Below are 17460 nucleotides of genomic sequence, written 5' to 3'. Positions count from 1 at the left end.
CAGATTTTTCCACCTTGCCAGCTCAGGGATTTGAACGGTTACTCCCCTAAAACTCTAACCGCTAGGCTACCTGCCGCCCGAGGAGAACCAACCAGTAAAAGCACAGTCCCCTTCATTATCAACGGAGCGCGCCATCAACATCGAAACAGCCTTTCCAGACTCTGAAGTCAGGAGGACTTCAAGTTCGGTATCAGACTAGAGTTCAGACCCCTAATTTAACACAAGGCTATCATTGGATACCAAACAACACTGTGGCCTATTCAGTTGACACAGTCAGTCATGTGGACAAATTCCCCCTTCCTTCAGGGAAGTTATTCTCGCAACCAGCTTCATGAGGAATGCTTTTCCAACAATCTTGAAGGAGTTCCCACATATGCTGAGCACTTGTTGGCAGCTTTTCCTTCACTCTGCGGTCCAACTCATCCCAAATCGCAATTGGGTTGAGGTCGGGTGATTGTGGAGGCCAGGTCATCTGATGCAGCACTCCATCACTCTCCTTCTTGGTCAAATAGCCCTTACACAGCCTGGAGGTATGGTGGGTCATTGTTCTGTTGAAAAGCAAATGAAACTCCCACTAAGTGCAAAACAGCTGGGATGGCGTATTGCTACAAAATGCTGTGGCAACCATGCTGGTTAAGTGTACCTTGAATTCTAAATAAATCACTGACATGATCCGTTCATGTACTGTCACGTTCGTCCTAATGGGTAGACAAAGGCGCAGTGTGCGTAGAGTTCCACATATTTTCATTAATAGAAACTCACCAAACAAAACAAACAAGCACAAATGAAACGTGACGCTACTGGTGTGCACACAGGCAACCATCTGTAGACAAGATCCCACAAATCACAATGAGGAAATGGCTGCCTAAATATGATCCCCAATCAGAGACAACGATAAACAGCTGTCTCTGATTGGAAACCATACCAGGCCAACATAACCCCTCCCCCCCCCCCAAAGGTGCGGACTCTGACCGCAAAACCTGACTCAATAGGGGAGGGTCCGGGTGGGCATCTACCGTCGGGGGGCCGCTCCGGTGCAGGGCTAAGTACCCACTCCGCTCGCAGATACGATGTCTTCCTCCATGGCGGCTCTGGATCGTCACAGGAGGAACAGGACCGTGTGTCGTCGCCGGAGGCACCGGACCATAGATCGTTGCAGGACTGAGAACCCCTGCTGAACCCTCTGGACTGCAGACCGTCGCTGGAGGCTCTGGACCGCCGACCGTCGCTGGAGGCTCTGGACCGCCGTCCGTCGCTGGAGGCTCTGGACCGCCGACCGTCGCTGGAGGCTCTGGACCGCCGACCGTCGCTGGAGGCTCTGGACCGCCGACCGTCGCTGGAGGCTCTAGACCGCCGTCCGTCGCTGGAGGCTCTGGACCGCCGACCATCGCTGGAGGCTCTGGACCGCCGACCGTCGCTGGAGGCTCTGGACTGGGAACTGTCACCGGAAACTCTGGACTGGGAACTGTCGCCGGAAGCTCTGGACTGTGGAGGCGCACTGGAGGCCTGATGCGTGGGACCGGTACAGGTGGCACCAGACTGGTGACACGCACCTCAGGGCGAGTGCAAGGAGCAGGAACAGGACGGACCTGACTGGGAAAGCGCACTTGAGGGAGAGTGCGAGGAGTTGGCACAGGACGCACTGGGTTGTGAAGGTGCACTGGAGACCTGGTGTGTATAGCCGGCATCAATTGTTCCGAAACTTGAACATACTTCTCAGGACGAGTACGGGGAGCTGACTCAGGTGGCACCAAACTGACAACACGTTCCTTTATTCCAAATCTGTGCATCTTCCACCAACTCAACAACTCTCCCATTTCTCTCTCCTCCAAACTCTCCTTCTTCTCCCAGACTTGGTCTGGTTCACTCCTCAGCTTTTCTTGGGGTTTCTGTGGCCTACCTCCCCAACTTCGTCGCTGTCCCTCCTTCGCTGCTTCCACCTGCCTCCATGGCAGGCTCTTCTCTCCTGCTCTTACATCATCCCAAGTCCAGGATGTTCTCTCCCTAATCTCCTCCACAGACCAGGATGCCATTATCTCCTGGGCACGCTGCTTTGTCCGTTGTTGGTGGGATCTTCTGTCATGATCGCTATGATGATTGGACCAAGGCGCAGTGTGCCTAGAGTTCCACATATTTTAATTAATAGAAACTCACCAAACTAAACGTGAAGCTACTGGTGTGCACACAGGCAACTATCTGTAGACAAGATCCCACAAAGCACAATGAGGAAATGGCTGCCTAAATATGATCCCCAATCAGAGACAACATAAACAGCTGTCTCTGATTGGGAACCATACCAGGCCAACATAAACCATTAATCCCCTAGATGCCCCACCCATGCCACTATCACGCCCCAACCAACAGAGAATGAACAGCTTTCTATATTCAGGGCGTGGCATATACTCTCACAAAGACACGGCAGTTGGAACCAAAAATCTCAAATTTGGACTCATCAAACCAAAGGACAGATTTCCTTGCAGCAATTTGACCATGAAGGCCTGATTCACGCAGTCTCCTCTTCCTCTGAACAGTTGATATTGAGATGTGTCTGTTATTTGAACTGTGTAAAGCATTTATTTGGGCTGCAATCTGAGGTACAGTTAACTCTAATAAACGTATCCTCTGCAGCAGAAGTAACTCTTCCTTTCCTGTGGCGGTCCTCATGAAAGCCAGTTTCAGCGCTTGATGGTTTTTGCGACTGCACTTGAAGAAACTTTAAAAGTTCTTGACATTGTCCTACAAAAATTCAGAAAAACACAGAGTGAAGAGATAGACATTTAATGTACTGTATGTACTGTATAGTACAAATATGATTTGTGCAAGACGGTCTCTGAGCATTTTCTGTTGTTTTTGAGCCATCTGATGTCTTGCATTTTCGTAAATTGTGGCACTTTGGTGAATGCTCTCCGCTCTGCTCCTCTCTGATTTTCTCCTCACTGCTCTTCTCTGCTCCTCTCTGATTTGCTCCTCTCTGCCTTGCTCCTCTCTGCCTTGCTCCTCTCTGATTTGCTCCTCTCTGCTCCTCTCTGATTTGCTCCTCTCTGCTCCTCTCTGCTCTGCTCCTCTCTGCTCTGTTCCTCTCCGGTCTACCCTGTTCCTCTCTGCTCTTTTGCTCTCTGCTCTGCGCCTCTCTGCTGTGTTCTGTTCCTCTCTGCTCTGCTCCTCTCTGTTCCTCTCTGCTCTGTTCCTCTCTGTTCCCCTGCTCTGCGCCTCCTTTCTGCTCTGTTCTCTGCTCCTGCTGTGTTCTGCTCTGCTCCTCTCTGCTCTGCTCTGTTCCTCTCTGCTCTGCTCCTTTCTGCTCTGTTTCCCTGCTCTGCGCCTCTCTGCTCTGCTCTGCTCAGCCCCTCTCTGCTCTGCTCCTATCTGCTCCTCTCTGCTCTGCTCCTCTCCGCTCTGTTTCTCTCTGCTCTGCTCCTCTCTGCTCTGCGCCTCTCTGCTCTGCATGCATGAATAATAAAATGGCCAGGTGGTGGAGGGGTTGGAGGGGGTCAGGAGGCGTGCGCCAGCCGCCAAACAAGAGAAAGGTCATGCTTGTTTGTGCAGTGTCCTTCAACAGATGTGAACCGCCTCTGACAGAGACTAGCAAATTCCGGTTAAAACGCTCAGAAAAAATTAGTTGATGGGTCAATTACAGTAAAGGTCACTAGAAGGCAAACAGGAGAGAAAGGAGAGCGGCGAGAGAGGAGAGGCGAGAAGTTACGATAATAAATCAACAATATTTGGAGAGAAGTGGAGGTCAAATTCTTTTAGCTCCGATGCCAGTAATATCGGCTACCGCTTTTATCACTTAGCCGAGCTTCCTCACACTAGAGGCTGTTCTAAGGACGTTTGGCAACTCAGACAGACATCACCGCCGTCCACACGCCAGCTCTTACTCATGCTTTATTCTGAACAAAAATAGAAAAAAAAAAAAAAAGAAAGAATGAGAATTTTCCCGAAGCAAAGATCCATTCCAAAACCAGAGTGAATTTACAAAACCGGAGCAGTGCTACTGAGATTTCCCTAAAGGTTACAATCATCAGTTATTAAGTCGAAATGTCTTGTCAGAAGCCGGCTCAGTTTTCTCCCCTAGCAAATCTCCTATAATAACATATTCATGGTAACACCTACACGGGTGTGTATGTTAAGGCACAAGGCAAATTGATTGAGAGACTGGGCCTGCCAAATGAACTGGGCCGGCCATGTATCAGAAACAATATTATTCTGCTGCTGTGTGGGGCTAACCTTGATCTGTGTTGCACAAACAACCCTGAAGAGAAATGATCCTGGCCTTTCCTCTCCGCTCCCTCTTCTGGTACAATAACCTAGCATATGCCCCCTCCCTCCTAACCCCTCCCTCCCTGCCATCTTACACAGTGCATTGACAAACCTGGCCCCTTTGTGTGTGTGTGTGTGTGTGTGTGTGTGTGTGTGTGTGTGTGTGTGTGTGTGTGTGTGTGTGTGTGTGTGTGTGTGTGTGTGTGTGTGTGTGTGTGTGTGTGTGTGTGTGTGTGTGTGTGTGTGTGTGTGTGTGTGTGTGACATCTGTAAACCAAGCTCTCCAGCCAGCTGTGTGTCTGGCACGCTGGGAGCTGTGGAAGCTCCGGGTCAGGTTCATCTAATGTAGCCTATTCAGAAATAACACTGATTCATGGGCAGAGGGAGATGGTCAGCCGTCTCCATTAGCTACCGGCGATGCACAGCAACAAAAAGAATGGGATCAATACGCCGCTCTTTTCAGAATGTAGTGCAAATAAAATGTGGTGAGTTAGTGATTCGATTCAGACGGGCACTATCTGTCTGTCGATAGCATGGAAGGACAGGGCACGCAGCGGAGAGAGAGAGCATTGTTCTACAGAGGTAGACAGAGGTAGGGTAGACGTCACCTTGGTGTGTGTAGTCATTAAAATATCCAAAATGTAAACGTTGGTGGTTCAATCCTCCTGGCAGCATCGTGTAATCATCTTTGATTAAATGCAAAGTGTGGTCTTAGTTGTGTTAGTAGGAAATCTAGCAGGATGCTCTAACCCAAATAATTATGCCGTATACATTTTCTCATTAAAATGCATGTGTCTTTTCAAAGGCAGACAACAATGATGCCATCTGGTGTGTGTGTGTGTGTGTGTGTGTGTGTGTGTGTGTGTGTGTGTGTGTGTGTGTGTGTGTGTGTGTGTGTGTGTGTGTGTGTGTGTGTGTGTGTGTGTGTGTGTGTGTGTGTGTGTGTGTGTGTGTGTGTGTGTGTGTGTGTGTGTGTGTGTGTGTGTGTGTGTGTGTGTGTGTGTGTGTGTGTGTGTGTGTGTGTGTGTGTGTGCAGAGCAAACATTGTGCATTGACTGAACATTTCTGCAATTTGCTTTAATGTTTACGGTCATTCCTACTCCAGCATACCCTTTTAAAATATACAGTGCTGTATCTCCTTTAAGTGCACTGTACAAATACCCAATTTCAAAGGCAAATTCGGTTACATTTGGATTCAGTATTGCTGCATGTACTAGGCGCAAAGCTACATTTATCAAAGTTAAATGTTTACTTTTTGAATATTTGTGACCAGACGACTGTAACAAGAGTGCCTCATTTCCCTACCAGTCTAATATTATGTGTAGACTGAGTACAGTAAAACGTGAAAAATTACCTTAATCCTGTCATTAACGTTGACATTTTACCTCACATAATATTTGAATTTACAGTTTCACCTTAAATGGATACTTCTGGATTTTGGCAATGAGGCCCTTTATCTACTTCCCCAGAGTCAGATGAACTGCAAGCAGATACCCATAGAATTCCAGTCATTGTGCTAATCTAGTTAGCATTGGCTCGCAAAACTACCTCTAACTTCCTTCATACTGGACACAGAGACATAGAAATGGAATCCACAAGTTCATCTGACTCTAGGGAAGTATCCAAAATCCCAAAGTATTCCTTTAATGTCACAGTATTTTAATGCTCAGACAAAGAGAGATATCATCACTGTACAGTTAGTAAGTTGAGTGGACCATTGATGGAAACTGTTGGTACTGAACTAGACTGAACTGAAAACTAAATTGTGGGTAGTTGGACCATGGTGGAGAAGGAGCTGACCTTTGACGGAGGTGTTGGGTGGTGGGCCTTCTATGCGCAGGTTCCATGGCGGGTCCCCCTGGTTGGCGAAGTCCCTCATCTTCAGGTAGCTGATGGTGAGGCGGATGATGGAAGCCTTGTCCAACTGGCTGGTGATGGCGCCAGGCAGGGGCAGCATCTTGGCCAGCTCATAGAACTCAAAGTTCTCCTTCCCCCGCCGCGAGCGAGCCGCATCCCGGGACTTCTCCTTCCTCAGAGCCTGCAACCTGGTGGGGACAGGAGAAGAGACAGGTGTGAGGACCAGGGTTGTGTTCATTAGGGACAACACTTTTTGCAGCACTCTGAAACTAGGTGGGAGACGAGCAGAAAGTTAAGGCCTTGGTTTCGACCAGGATGAACAGAAAGGCCATACCATCAGTCGAAGCCATAAGCAAGACAGCAAGCAAGACCAGGGTCAGGTTAAGTAAGGAGAAAACGTTTTGAAAAAGGGGAGGGGCTGCCTGTACTTGTCCAATTAGAACACATATTGTTCTGCATTGCAAAATGTTTTGCTAAGGTGGGACCTATTGAACATGACCCTAGTCCCTCTGTCAGCTCAGACACCTGACTGTTGTCATACTGTGGACTAAGTCTAAGTCTGTGTCCCAAATGGCACCCTAAAAAAAAAAAGGGAAAAGGGGGGCATTTGGGAGCTAGGCTAGGTTACAGGGCTATGGGACCAACCACACCAAGTCAGTCAGTCTTGGCCGTTAGTGACTTGCTCTACTCCATTGGGAACGCTCAGCACAATTGATTCAGTCATTGGAATTTAGAAGTGGGTCGAAGTTCTGATTAGCTTTGGCCTTGGGTCTCATGAGACAGCCTGCTGAATGACTTTCAGATTGCTGCCTTTTTTTTAACGTAAGACACTGCAATAGGCCCAGATAGATCTCTCTCTTTCTCTTTACAGCTGAAATAGTTTCACAAAATGAGATCATATTCAAAAAGGCCAAATACTGCACTGACCTCACTTTACACTGTCTGAGAGCTCAGTGTGATATTTCTCCTCTATATTTCTACTTCAATTGATTTATTCATGTCAGCTGCCTGAACTGGTAACAAATATACTGCAGGTGCACATTTCTCAGATGTGTCAGAATAGATGTGTTTAAAATAGTTATAATTCACTTTTTTTTTACAGTATAATACAGTCCATTTTACGATATTGTACTGTGTGTCATTACACAGTAACTGCTTTGATACTGTACTTATATTACAGTGGAGTGTACTGTAATATTAAATGACATGATTTTACCTGCCACCAAGCTGTCTGTAAATTACTGTCAAATTCACGCTAACCCCTTTAGAGTGTACTGTATTCAGGTATATGCTTTCAAGCCCTTTATACAGCGGCAGTAGATCACATGACCTATTGAAGGATGCACGATTGGTTATAGTCTATCGGCTTGTATCGTTCTAGTCAAACACTTCCGTCCCCTTCAGTCATTGTGTTATTCATTTGACATCGAAGAACTCGAAGCAGTTCCATACTTCCATAACACAACTTCCAACTTTCTATGGCGTTCATCATCCCAAGCCATTTTCAATTAAGTTGCCAATAAATCACACAGGAATCTCTGGGTTCCCCACTGGCCGACACCTAGATAAAAAATAAATAAATGTAACACCACAAATGCTAAATCTGACTCGAAAGATGAGGGAAGAGAGGGTTTCTGCCCTGAAGATGAAAAATGACTGTTGGTGAAGAAAATCATTTCACATTATTTTGTCGTTTAGTTATCAGTGATTCAAGACAAAAACCAACAACATTAAGCAAACGTGAATAATAAAAACAAAAGAAGCAAGCCAAGGCCCACCCACGCTCTGACAGTGGGTTACTACTGTATATAGATAAGAGTACATAGATTCAAAAGAGGTTTGAGAAATCAATTAACGAATTTAGACATTCACAATGTCTGCAGGATTCAAATGAGAATTCCCCAAGCACCACTTCCCACAACCTTCATTCAGCCAAATAATGTCTTGTGGCTTACTAATACCATGCTCATAGTTGTCAAGATCAATTTATGTTAGCTTTTGTGTGCATCAGGAGTGTAATAGGATCATTTCATTGCCAGATACAGATGCATCCTCTGCCTTTACATCTAAGTAGCAGATTGCTGTTCTTGATCATCTCGACCGCCCCTGCAAGAAGAAAAGCACCATTTGATGGTCTGCTGCTCAGACAATATATAAAGCTAGTTGTAATGGTTGTTTGGAGGCAAAGTGCAACAGAGCAGCAGAATTTCATTTGTTCCGCAAACTTGGAAAGCATTATGTCGGCCTGCCAAATATTTCTTGATGCGCCGGGGTTGTGTGACCTTCATACAGCAGACATATTTATCATGTTCTACCAGAGTAAATGTAACACTTTTTTATTTATTTTTATAAACATGAAATTAAATCATGTCGTAGTTCAACGGGAACAACCCAATAGCTTTTTAAGTTCCTTTTACAAGACAGGGATGAGGTCACTAACTTCTGGCTGGATTTGGTTCTGGTTCTGAGGTCACGACCCCGTCTATGTGCCACATCAAATACTGTACTCCAGACGTGGCAACTCTATTTTGATTACCGTAAACAAATATAATAACAATAAATTAAAATATCTGCAATGACCCGTCCTTTCTCAGGTAATCACTTTCTTGAGCTGGTGACCAGCACCCTACACACTACAACAATATAAATCACGTAATAATGATGAACTATTATATAGATATTTTTTTAATTTATTCTGCAACATGCAGATGACCTCACAGTCTGTATTTTACCCCACAATTCTCCCCACACTGAACTACTGCATTAATACCGTTCTCACATTGCAATCCCAGAGAGGTCACCATGCTGCTCCCACTAGGGTGTCAGGTGCCCATGCTTAAAAAGAGACCAGCGGTAGGGAGCACAAGCAGAACAGCTTCACAATCTGTCATTCCCATTGAGTCCCAGAAAAGTCTAGTTATTATTGTGTAGAGAGAGAGAGAGAGAGAGAGAGAGAGAGAGAGAGAGAGAGAGAGAGACATCTCCATCACCTACACTACAGTCACCATCCACAACGGTGGCACAACCCCACCACATTCTTCTGCACCATTTTCAAATGACTCTCTGTATACTCTGAATCACACAAACCCACAGCCACACACAAATCTCAATGACATCACGGAGAGAGAAAAAAAAACATACTGGTTGGTAAGTGTTTACTTGAAAATAGAATGCCTATGGCCCACACGGTGAAATGCCAGTGGGGAAATCAACCAATGTGAAAGGGGTGTCTGATAGGGATCTGTGTGTAGGAACAGAGAGCCGCATTGTGTTCACACTTCCTGCTTTCCCTCGGCTGCAAGAGAACTCCAGAGTACAGTTAGTATTGTAAAAATAGAAAAAAACTTGTGAGAAGTCGAGATTAGAGATATGAAATGTACACAGAACAGGACATTTCTTTACTCACAGTAACAGGGTTCCAAACCAGAGAGGGAGTCAGCATCCATTTTAAGTCAATTAGCTTTGACTTATATACTGACGGGGGTAACTTAAAGTATAATAATAACATGATTATAATAATAACCAGACTACACGTACTGCAAATAAAGCATGTGTCGCTTTTAATGAACCAGAAGATGGCAACTTACGGTAACTAATGTCTTTCTCAAGAGAACTCATAAGAGATCTGCAGACGTGGTTGTGCAGCAAACAACAATAAAACAGCCACAGGGTCATTGGCCAATTAAATGAATGGACATCTTGAATGGAGGTGACACACCTTGGTGAGCCTGCTGTCTAAGATATCACTCTATGTAGCCAATCAGCGAACCACCCACCATTCAACTTTTGAAGGCAAGGAGAATACATCAAGCGGCCGAAACTTGTGTGCAAATGATCATTTAGGATTGAAGTAATTGGTTTCATCAGTGTTGAAAAGGCAGCCAGAGCAAAATGCCACTTTAGATTAGGGCCCTCCTCCTGAAGAAATGGATGACACCACTGATCGGGGGACTAAATGCCAAAACTAATCAATTGCTTTTGTGACTCTGGCTCTCCATGCAGCAGTAAAAAGAGAGGGTGCACTAGGTTCTCTTTCTCATTATAGAAAATGCTATCTCCTTAGTAACATAATTTAACTTCTCATCAACTTGGTCACACTGTGTCATCAAACCTGTCCAAACCCCCGGCAGACAATGAGGGGTTATGAAAAACAACCTTGTTCGGGGTTAGGCCCCATTTATAAATACCACCAAGACTGGACAACACCAGGGCCCATATTCACTAAACATATCAGAGTAGGAGTGCTGATCTAGGATCAGCTTATCCTTTTAGATCATAATTAATATGATTACCTGGGCAGGGGAGACCTGATCTTAGATCAGGACTTCCACTCTGATGGTTTTTGAAGACCCCAAGGACACTAACATGTTCACATCATTTATCCTATCCTATTTATACTATTTAAATGAGATGGTCAAACAAAAATCCGAAGCAGATGTACAATATCTCAGGTGTTCATCAACACATACAGTACTGTAAGGAGAAATACATTTGTACGAAGTTCATAAGATTCAGTGATGGTGTGACATCTATCTTTTCAGTGAGTTGGAACACCACCATTCTGTTAAAGGAAAACTCCACCCAAAAACTAACTTTTGGTATTTGTTTCATTAGTCCACTGTTGATTTAGTCCCAAAATGTTTTGCATGTCAGCAATCAAGATAAAAAAAAGAAACGTCCCTTTTAAGGACCCTGTCTTTCAAAGATAATTCGTAAAAATCCAAGTAACTTCATAGATCTTCATTGTAAAGGCTTTAAACACTGCTTCCCAGGCTTGTTCAATGAACCATAAACAATTAATGAACATGCACCTTTGGAACAGTCATTAAGACGCTAACAGCTTACAGACGGTAGGCAATTAAGGTCAGTTATGAAAGCTTAGGACACTAAAGAGGCCTTTCTACTGACTCTGAAAAACACCAAAAGAAAGATGCCCAGGTTCCCTGCTCATCTGTGTGAACGTGCCTTAGGCATGCTGCAAGGAGGCATGAGAACTGCAGATGTGGCCAGGCAATAAATTGCAATGTCCGTACAGTTAGACGCCTAAGACAGTGCTACGGGGACACAGGACTGACAGCTGATCGTCCTGGCAGTGGCTGACCATGTGTAACAACACCTGGACAGAATCAGTACATCCGAACATCACACCTGCGGGACAGGTACAGGATGGCAATAACAATTGCCCGAGTTACACCAGGAATGCACAATCCCTCCATCAGTGCTCAGACTGTCCGCAATAGGCTGAGAGAGGCTGGACTGAGGGCTTGTAGGCCTTTGTAAGGCAGGTCCTCACCAGACATCACTGGCAACAACGTCGCCTAAGCACAAACCCACTGTCGCTGGACCAGATAGGACTGGCAAAAGGTGCTCTTCACTGACGAGTCACGATTTTGTCTCACCAGGAGTGATGGTCGGAATGAGCGTAACACCGAGGCCTGTACTCTGGAGCCGAATCGATTTGGAGGGTCCATCATGATCTGGGGCAGTGTGGCACAGCATCATCGGACTGAGATTGTTGTCATTGCAGGCAATCTCAATGCTGTGCGTTACAGGGAAGACATCCTCCTCCCTCAAGTGGTACCCTTCCTGACATGACCCTCCTGCATGACAATGCCACCAGCCATACTGCTTGTCCTGTGCTTGATTTCCTGCAAGACATGAATGTCAGTGTTCTGCCATGGCCAGCGAAGAGCCCGGATCTCAATCCCATTGAGCATGTCTGGGACCTGTTGGATTGGAGGGTGAGGGCTAGGGCCATTCCCCCCAGAAATGTCTGGGAACTTGCAGGTGCCTTGGTGGAAGAGTGGGGTACATCTCACAGCAAGGACTGGCAAATATGTTGCAGTCCATGAGGAGGAGATGCACTGCAGTACTTAATGCAGCTAGTGGCCACACCAGATACTGACTGTTACTTTGACCCTCCCTTTGTTCAGGGACACGTTATTCAATTTCTGTTAGTCACATGTCTGTGGAACTTGTTCATTTTATGTCTCAGTTGTTGAATCTTATGTTAAAATATTTACACATGTTAAGTTTGCTGAAAATAAACGCAGTTGACAGTGAGAGGACGTTTATATAACTTTCAAAATACAGAAATACAGCCGGTATGATGCATATGGTTTCATATGGTGTTGAGTTTTCCATTATATGAGTTTTCCATTATATATTACATTATATCAGCTATATTTCTGTATTTTGAAAGTGATATATCTTGAAAACCTGAATGCTGACATGCTAAACATGTTGGGACTATATCAACAATGGACTAATGAAACCAATACCAATATACCAAATACCGTTTTTGGGTGGAATTTTCCTTGAACTCCATTAAACAGTGTTCTCTATCTCTTTGGTTAACACTAACTGTTCATCGTTGTATTGGAAGGTTGTTTCTCCCTTTTAATACCATTTAAGGTCTGTCTGCACATCAGACTATCCTATCAGTCTGTGAAGGGGATGGCCTATTGCCACGGATGTCCATTGTCCTTATTAAGGTTGCCATTATGCTCTGTGTCTTAGGTGACATTGATGTCCTCAGAGCTGTCTGTCTGTGTGTGTGTGTGTGTGTGTGTGTGTGTGTGTGTGTGTGTGTGTGTGTGTGTGTGTGTGTGTGTGTGTGTGTGTGTGTGTGTGTGTGTGTGTGTGTGTGTGTGTGTGTGTGTGTGTGTGTGTGTGTGTGTGTGTGTGTGTGTCATGTGTGTGTGGGTGTGTGTTTTCATGTGTGTGTCAGTGTGTGTGTGTGTGTGTGTCAGTGTGTGTGTCAGTGTGTGTGTGTGTGTGTGTGTGTGTGTGTGTGTGTGTGTGTGTGTGTGTGTGTGTGTGTGTGTGTGTGTGTGTGTGTGTGTGTGTGTGTGTGTGTGTGTGTGTGTGTGTGTGTGTGTGTGTGTGTGTGTGTGTGTGTGATCTGTGTGTGCAAGTGTGGTGCCTGTTTCATAGCTAAATGCACAAAGGGAGTAACTGTATCGGGTGCATGATAATACAGCACTTGAAGTTCAAACAGTAGTGTTTAAACTATAAAGGCAATTGTGAATGTTATTGAACAGGCCTCTGTCACAGTGGGTCTAGTAAGGTTGTTGCTGGACCAACACAGTGCCACACTAACAACCATTGTAGCACCATGGCTGAAGAAGCTCATCTCATACATTGAACCAACTGCATCTATTATTGTTAGGCTTTGTGGCCAACACTCATAAATTATTACCCGGAAATTCAATGAAAGAACAAATAAAAACCTGTTGATTGAGTAAATTGGAATACTTAAGAGGCAATTAAAAAAGAAAAAGAATTCTTTCTGTTGTTGTTGTTGCTGCTGTTGTTGTTGTTTTTCTACCTCTCGCTGTGGTATTGATACCATTAAATGAAATACCTGCTGTAACACAAAGGAGGGAACATAAAGATGAGGAGAGAGACAGAGAGAGAGGCTTATGAAGAGAGAAGAGAGAGAGGCAGGCCAAGGCATTAATCAGCCATCTTGCTACATATTGATTCAACTACAATGATGCGGTCATTTGGAGAAATAATAGCCAGCAAATTATGCAGGATGAAACCCTGCTGTTAATGAATGAGAATAATCCCTCTTTGTACTGAAAAACCCACCACCCACAGCTCGGAGGCTAGGAAATCTGCTAGGTGGAGGAGTGGGCCTGCCAGGCTGCTGTGTTTACCAGCGGTAGGGGAAACACTGAGAGGAGAGCTACCATTGTCCTCCCTTGCGCTCAGAAGGTCAGTGTGTGTGTGCGTGTGTGCTCAGAGGGTCAGGGTCTGTATGGCTCTTCTCAGGGTGGTCATCCGGATGCCTGGCTGCTCCATCAGGCTCACAGCAGCAAGACTGAGGCTTATTTCACTGTTTCTTGAAGGATGAGGCAGAATGGACATGAATATAGACACTGGAGGAGACAGTATTTATGGAGGAAACAAGGCCTCATACTGAGACAGATTGCTTATCCTTATCCTTTAATTCACATTCTATCATTAGGGATGGGCCAGACACGTACTGTAGACCACAGGAGCCTGCTGAAGGGAGGACGGCTCATAGTAATGGCTGGAATGGAGTGAAACTATTTCCACTCTTTTTCTTCTAACTGCAGTGTTGGCGAGTGGGCTCGCGGGTAAGAATATCACGGTAAAGTCTACGCCTGTTGTATTCGGCGCATGTGACCAATAACACTTGACCAATAACACCATTCCATTTATTCTGTTCCAGCCATTACTATGAGCCTGTCCTCCCCAAATGAAGGTGCCACCAGCCCCCTGTGGTATACACAAACGGATATACATGCAAACACGCAGTCACACACACGTTTGCATGGGAGGAGAAGATGAGATTTTAACTTGCTTCCTACAACCAAACATGCACCACAATAAATCATTTTTGGCCATGACATTTTTTTGCTCTTTTGATTCAAAGCCCAAATAACATAACCTTTTCTTTCAGGCTATGCAAAGCTACTCTGATTCTAAATCAACAGTGGCTATGCAGCCGGGTGTAAAGTCTTAATAGCTCCAGCACCCCACTTCCCTGCATATCGTCATTACAGTGGGAATCGTCTTATTGTTGGATTAAATTTACCGCATACGACTAAACACACACAGCCACATCATGAAATAACCCAACTAGCAACAAGCTGTTTGGACAAGGGATTGGTTCCATTTCAAGTCCAAAATCAATCCCTCAACATAGGAAAACAGACAGAAAACCGAGTGCATAAAAGCAGTAAATCAGATTCACTCAAGGAATGAAGTACAAACGTATTGATTAATTTATACAGAGCGACTCCATTGTTATGACCGTGGTATAAACACGCACATGAAGTTATTAAACCACACTGACACTGACAACAAAAGCAAAACATCCCAGTAACAGACGTAACAGGTGGTACTGTTTTAACACAGAACAGTTTAAACTCACAGAACCCCCTCAGGGGTTTAGTGTGTGAATATCAACCTTTTAAGTCAATAGTGTAATCTCTCATCGGGAGTGGTTGTATAATGTGCAGGTGTGTGTGTGTGTGAGCGTGCGTGCGATCGAGCGTGTGTGTGCTTATGGTGTAGAGCTGTCCTGTGTTCTGCCTGCTGGAGACCCGCAGGTTGTAGACAGAGAGGGCAGACTGAGAAGACAGTTGTCAATGGCCAAGGTCACCAGGCTGCCTGTACAGACTGGGGCTAGTGGGTGCATCCCAAATGGCACCCTATGCTCTATGGACCCTGGTCAAAAGTAGTGCACTATATAGGGAATAGGGTGCCATTTGGGAAGGATAGGGACCCTGTTTCCCAGTGCGCTCCAATCTCCCCCACCACAGAGTTGTCCTGTATGTACCCACGAACAAGGAGAGGGAGGGTGGCAGCTTCAATGTACACAACACACACACACACACACACACGCATAGACATAGGTACACACACACACACACACACACACACACACACACACACACACACACACACACACACACACACACACACACACACACACACACACACACACACACACACACACACACACACACACACACACACACACACACACACACACACACACACACACACACACACACACCAGATATGAAATGGTAGTGGAGCGTGTCCATAAAATAAAAAGGAATTGCGTCTGGGGACTGAAACCAGAATCAGATATTACCTGCTGTCTTGATTAATAGTCTCTCTCCTGTATGCTTTTAATTTAAAGGCCCCCAGCACTCTCTCTCTCTCCTCTGTGGAAAAATGATTATGTCCCAAATGGCACCCTATTCCCTAGAGGCCCTGGTCAAAACTAGTGCACGATGTAGGGATTAGGGTGCCATTTGGAACGTAAGCAATAACTTCTCTATTTTTACGATGGACTCATCCAAACCTGGATGTGGGACTGGGGGGCCCAGCAATACATTTTAGTTTCAATTTGCATTGCAATGTTTTTAAATTCATATCTGACTTTAATTTGCTGCGGATATGGTTGTTTGCATTTACCTCAAGCATGGAAAACTGGTACTGGTCTGCAGTACAGGGAAACTGATTGTTACATACTGTATAAAATAGGTATAAACAAATGTTACTAGCGCTAATCAGAGGCATATGTGACTTGCAGCCTTGCACACCGGAACCAGACATATCCATAATGACTAGCAGCAGACGTGTGGTGAGAGCCTGCATAGTCTGCAGTGATGTGGTGTCTTCGGTTTGCCCAACTGGTTAGTCTGCAGTGATCTGGTGTCTTCTGTTTGCCCAACTGGTTAGTCTGCAGTGATGTGGTGTCTTCTGTTTGCCCACCTGGTTAGTCTGCAGTGATCTGGTGTATTCTGTTTGCCCACCTGGTTAGTCTGCAGTGTTGTGGTGTCTTCTGTTTGCCCAACTGGTTAGTCTGCAGTGATGTGGCATCAAGAGGCTTAATACAGAGTGACTGCGGCTCCGCCCGCTCAGTGGATCCATCGCCACAGCGGGCGAGGCAAATCCCGTTAGCTGTGAATAAAGCCATTCGGGCCAGCTACAGGTAAGCCTGACGCAATGCGATTACATGGCAAGTGCAGTGGCTGAAAGCCCCAGCGCCAACACAATACCCTCAGTCAGCCTTCTTCATTTCTGCCATACCATTCCATTAATGGAAATCCTGTTAAAAGGTGTGACACACCAATTTTTAAATCCCAAATGGCAACCTAGTTCCTTTATAGTGTAATAATTTAGACCAGAGCCTTAAACACCCTGCTCAGAAGTAGTGCACCATATAGGCAATAGGGTGCCACTTGGGATGCAGAAACATGTGGAGAAAGAAAGAGAGGATTGTGGGAGATTTAAAGGATTCTGGGTAATGTTGAGTTAATTCACCATATCAACATCAAGTTATGATCAATGGTAAAATGATTTGGATGTAGCTATATAACAGCTCCCGTATGTCTGGCTGACAGACAGACAGTTTCTTGATCACCAATACAAAGCTAAGCTAAGCAATGTCTCGTCAATAACAACAAGTAGACAGTTATTAAATCCTCTTTGTGGGAACAGGAGGGAGGGAGCAGAGCAGGGTAGAGGAGAGTAGAGGTTTTTTCACTGCTCAGCAGGCCAGGGTTCGTCTAGTTGACTCTTTTGAGCATGATGGATCATTCTCTTATTTAGCAGGGTCATTCTTTCATCTCTATCTCTAAGACTGCATCTCACTCCCGAGTGGCACTGCATCGCAGTGTCGAGGTGTCACTACAGCCTGGGGTACGATCTCAGGCTGTGTTACAGCCGGCCGTGACCGGGAGTCCTATAGGGCGGTGCACAATTGGCCCAGTGTCGTCCCAGTTAGGGGAGGGTTTGGCCGGGGGCTTTCCATGGCTCATCTCGCTCTAGTGACTCCTTGTGGCAGGCCGGGCAC

At 45.5% G+C, this 17460-nt stretch overlaps 1 protein-coding gene across 5 annotated transcripts in view; it reads right to left on the bottom strand.

Moving 5' to 3' along the window:
* Nucleotides 1–17460, bottom strand: part of LOC124001919 (neuronal PAS domain-containing protein 3-like) — a 406591-nt gene that overhangs the window by 288060 nt on the left and 101071 nt on the right. For all 5 annotated transcript variants that reach the window (XM_046309078.1, XM_046309079.1, XM_046309080.1 and 2 more), the window contains one exon: nt 6057–6301. In XM_046309078.1, coding sequence (XP_046165034.1) covers nt 6057–6301 — 245 coding nt within the window. The remainder of the gene's footprint in view (nt 1–6056; nt 6302–17460) is intronic.

The sequence above is a fragment of the Oncorhynchus gorbuscha genome, linkage group LG17, assembly GCF_021184085.1.
Source record: "Oncorhynchus gorbuscha isolate QuinsamMale2020 ecotype Even-year linkage group LG17, OgorEven_v1.0, whole genome shotgun sequence".
In the NCBI taxonomy this organism is placed as follows: Eukaryota; Metazoa; Chordata; class Actinopteri; order Salmoniformes; family Salmonidae; genus Oncorhynchus; species Oncorhynchus gorbuscha.
Note: the sequence above shows the minus strand (reverse complement) of the source record. Positions and strands in the feature narration are given on the sequence as shown.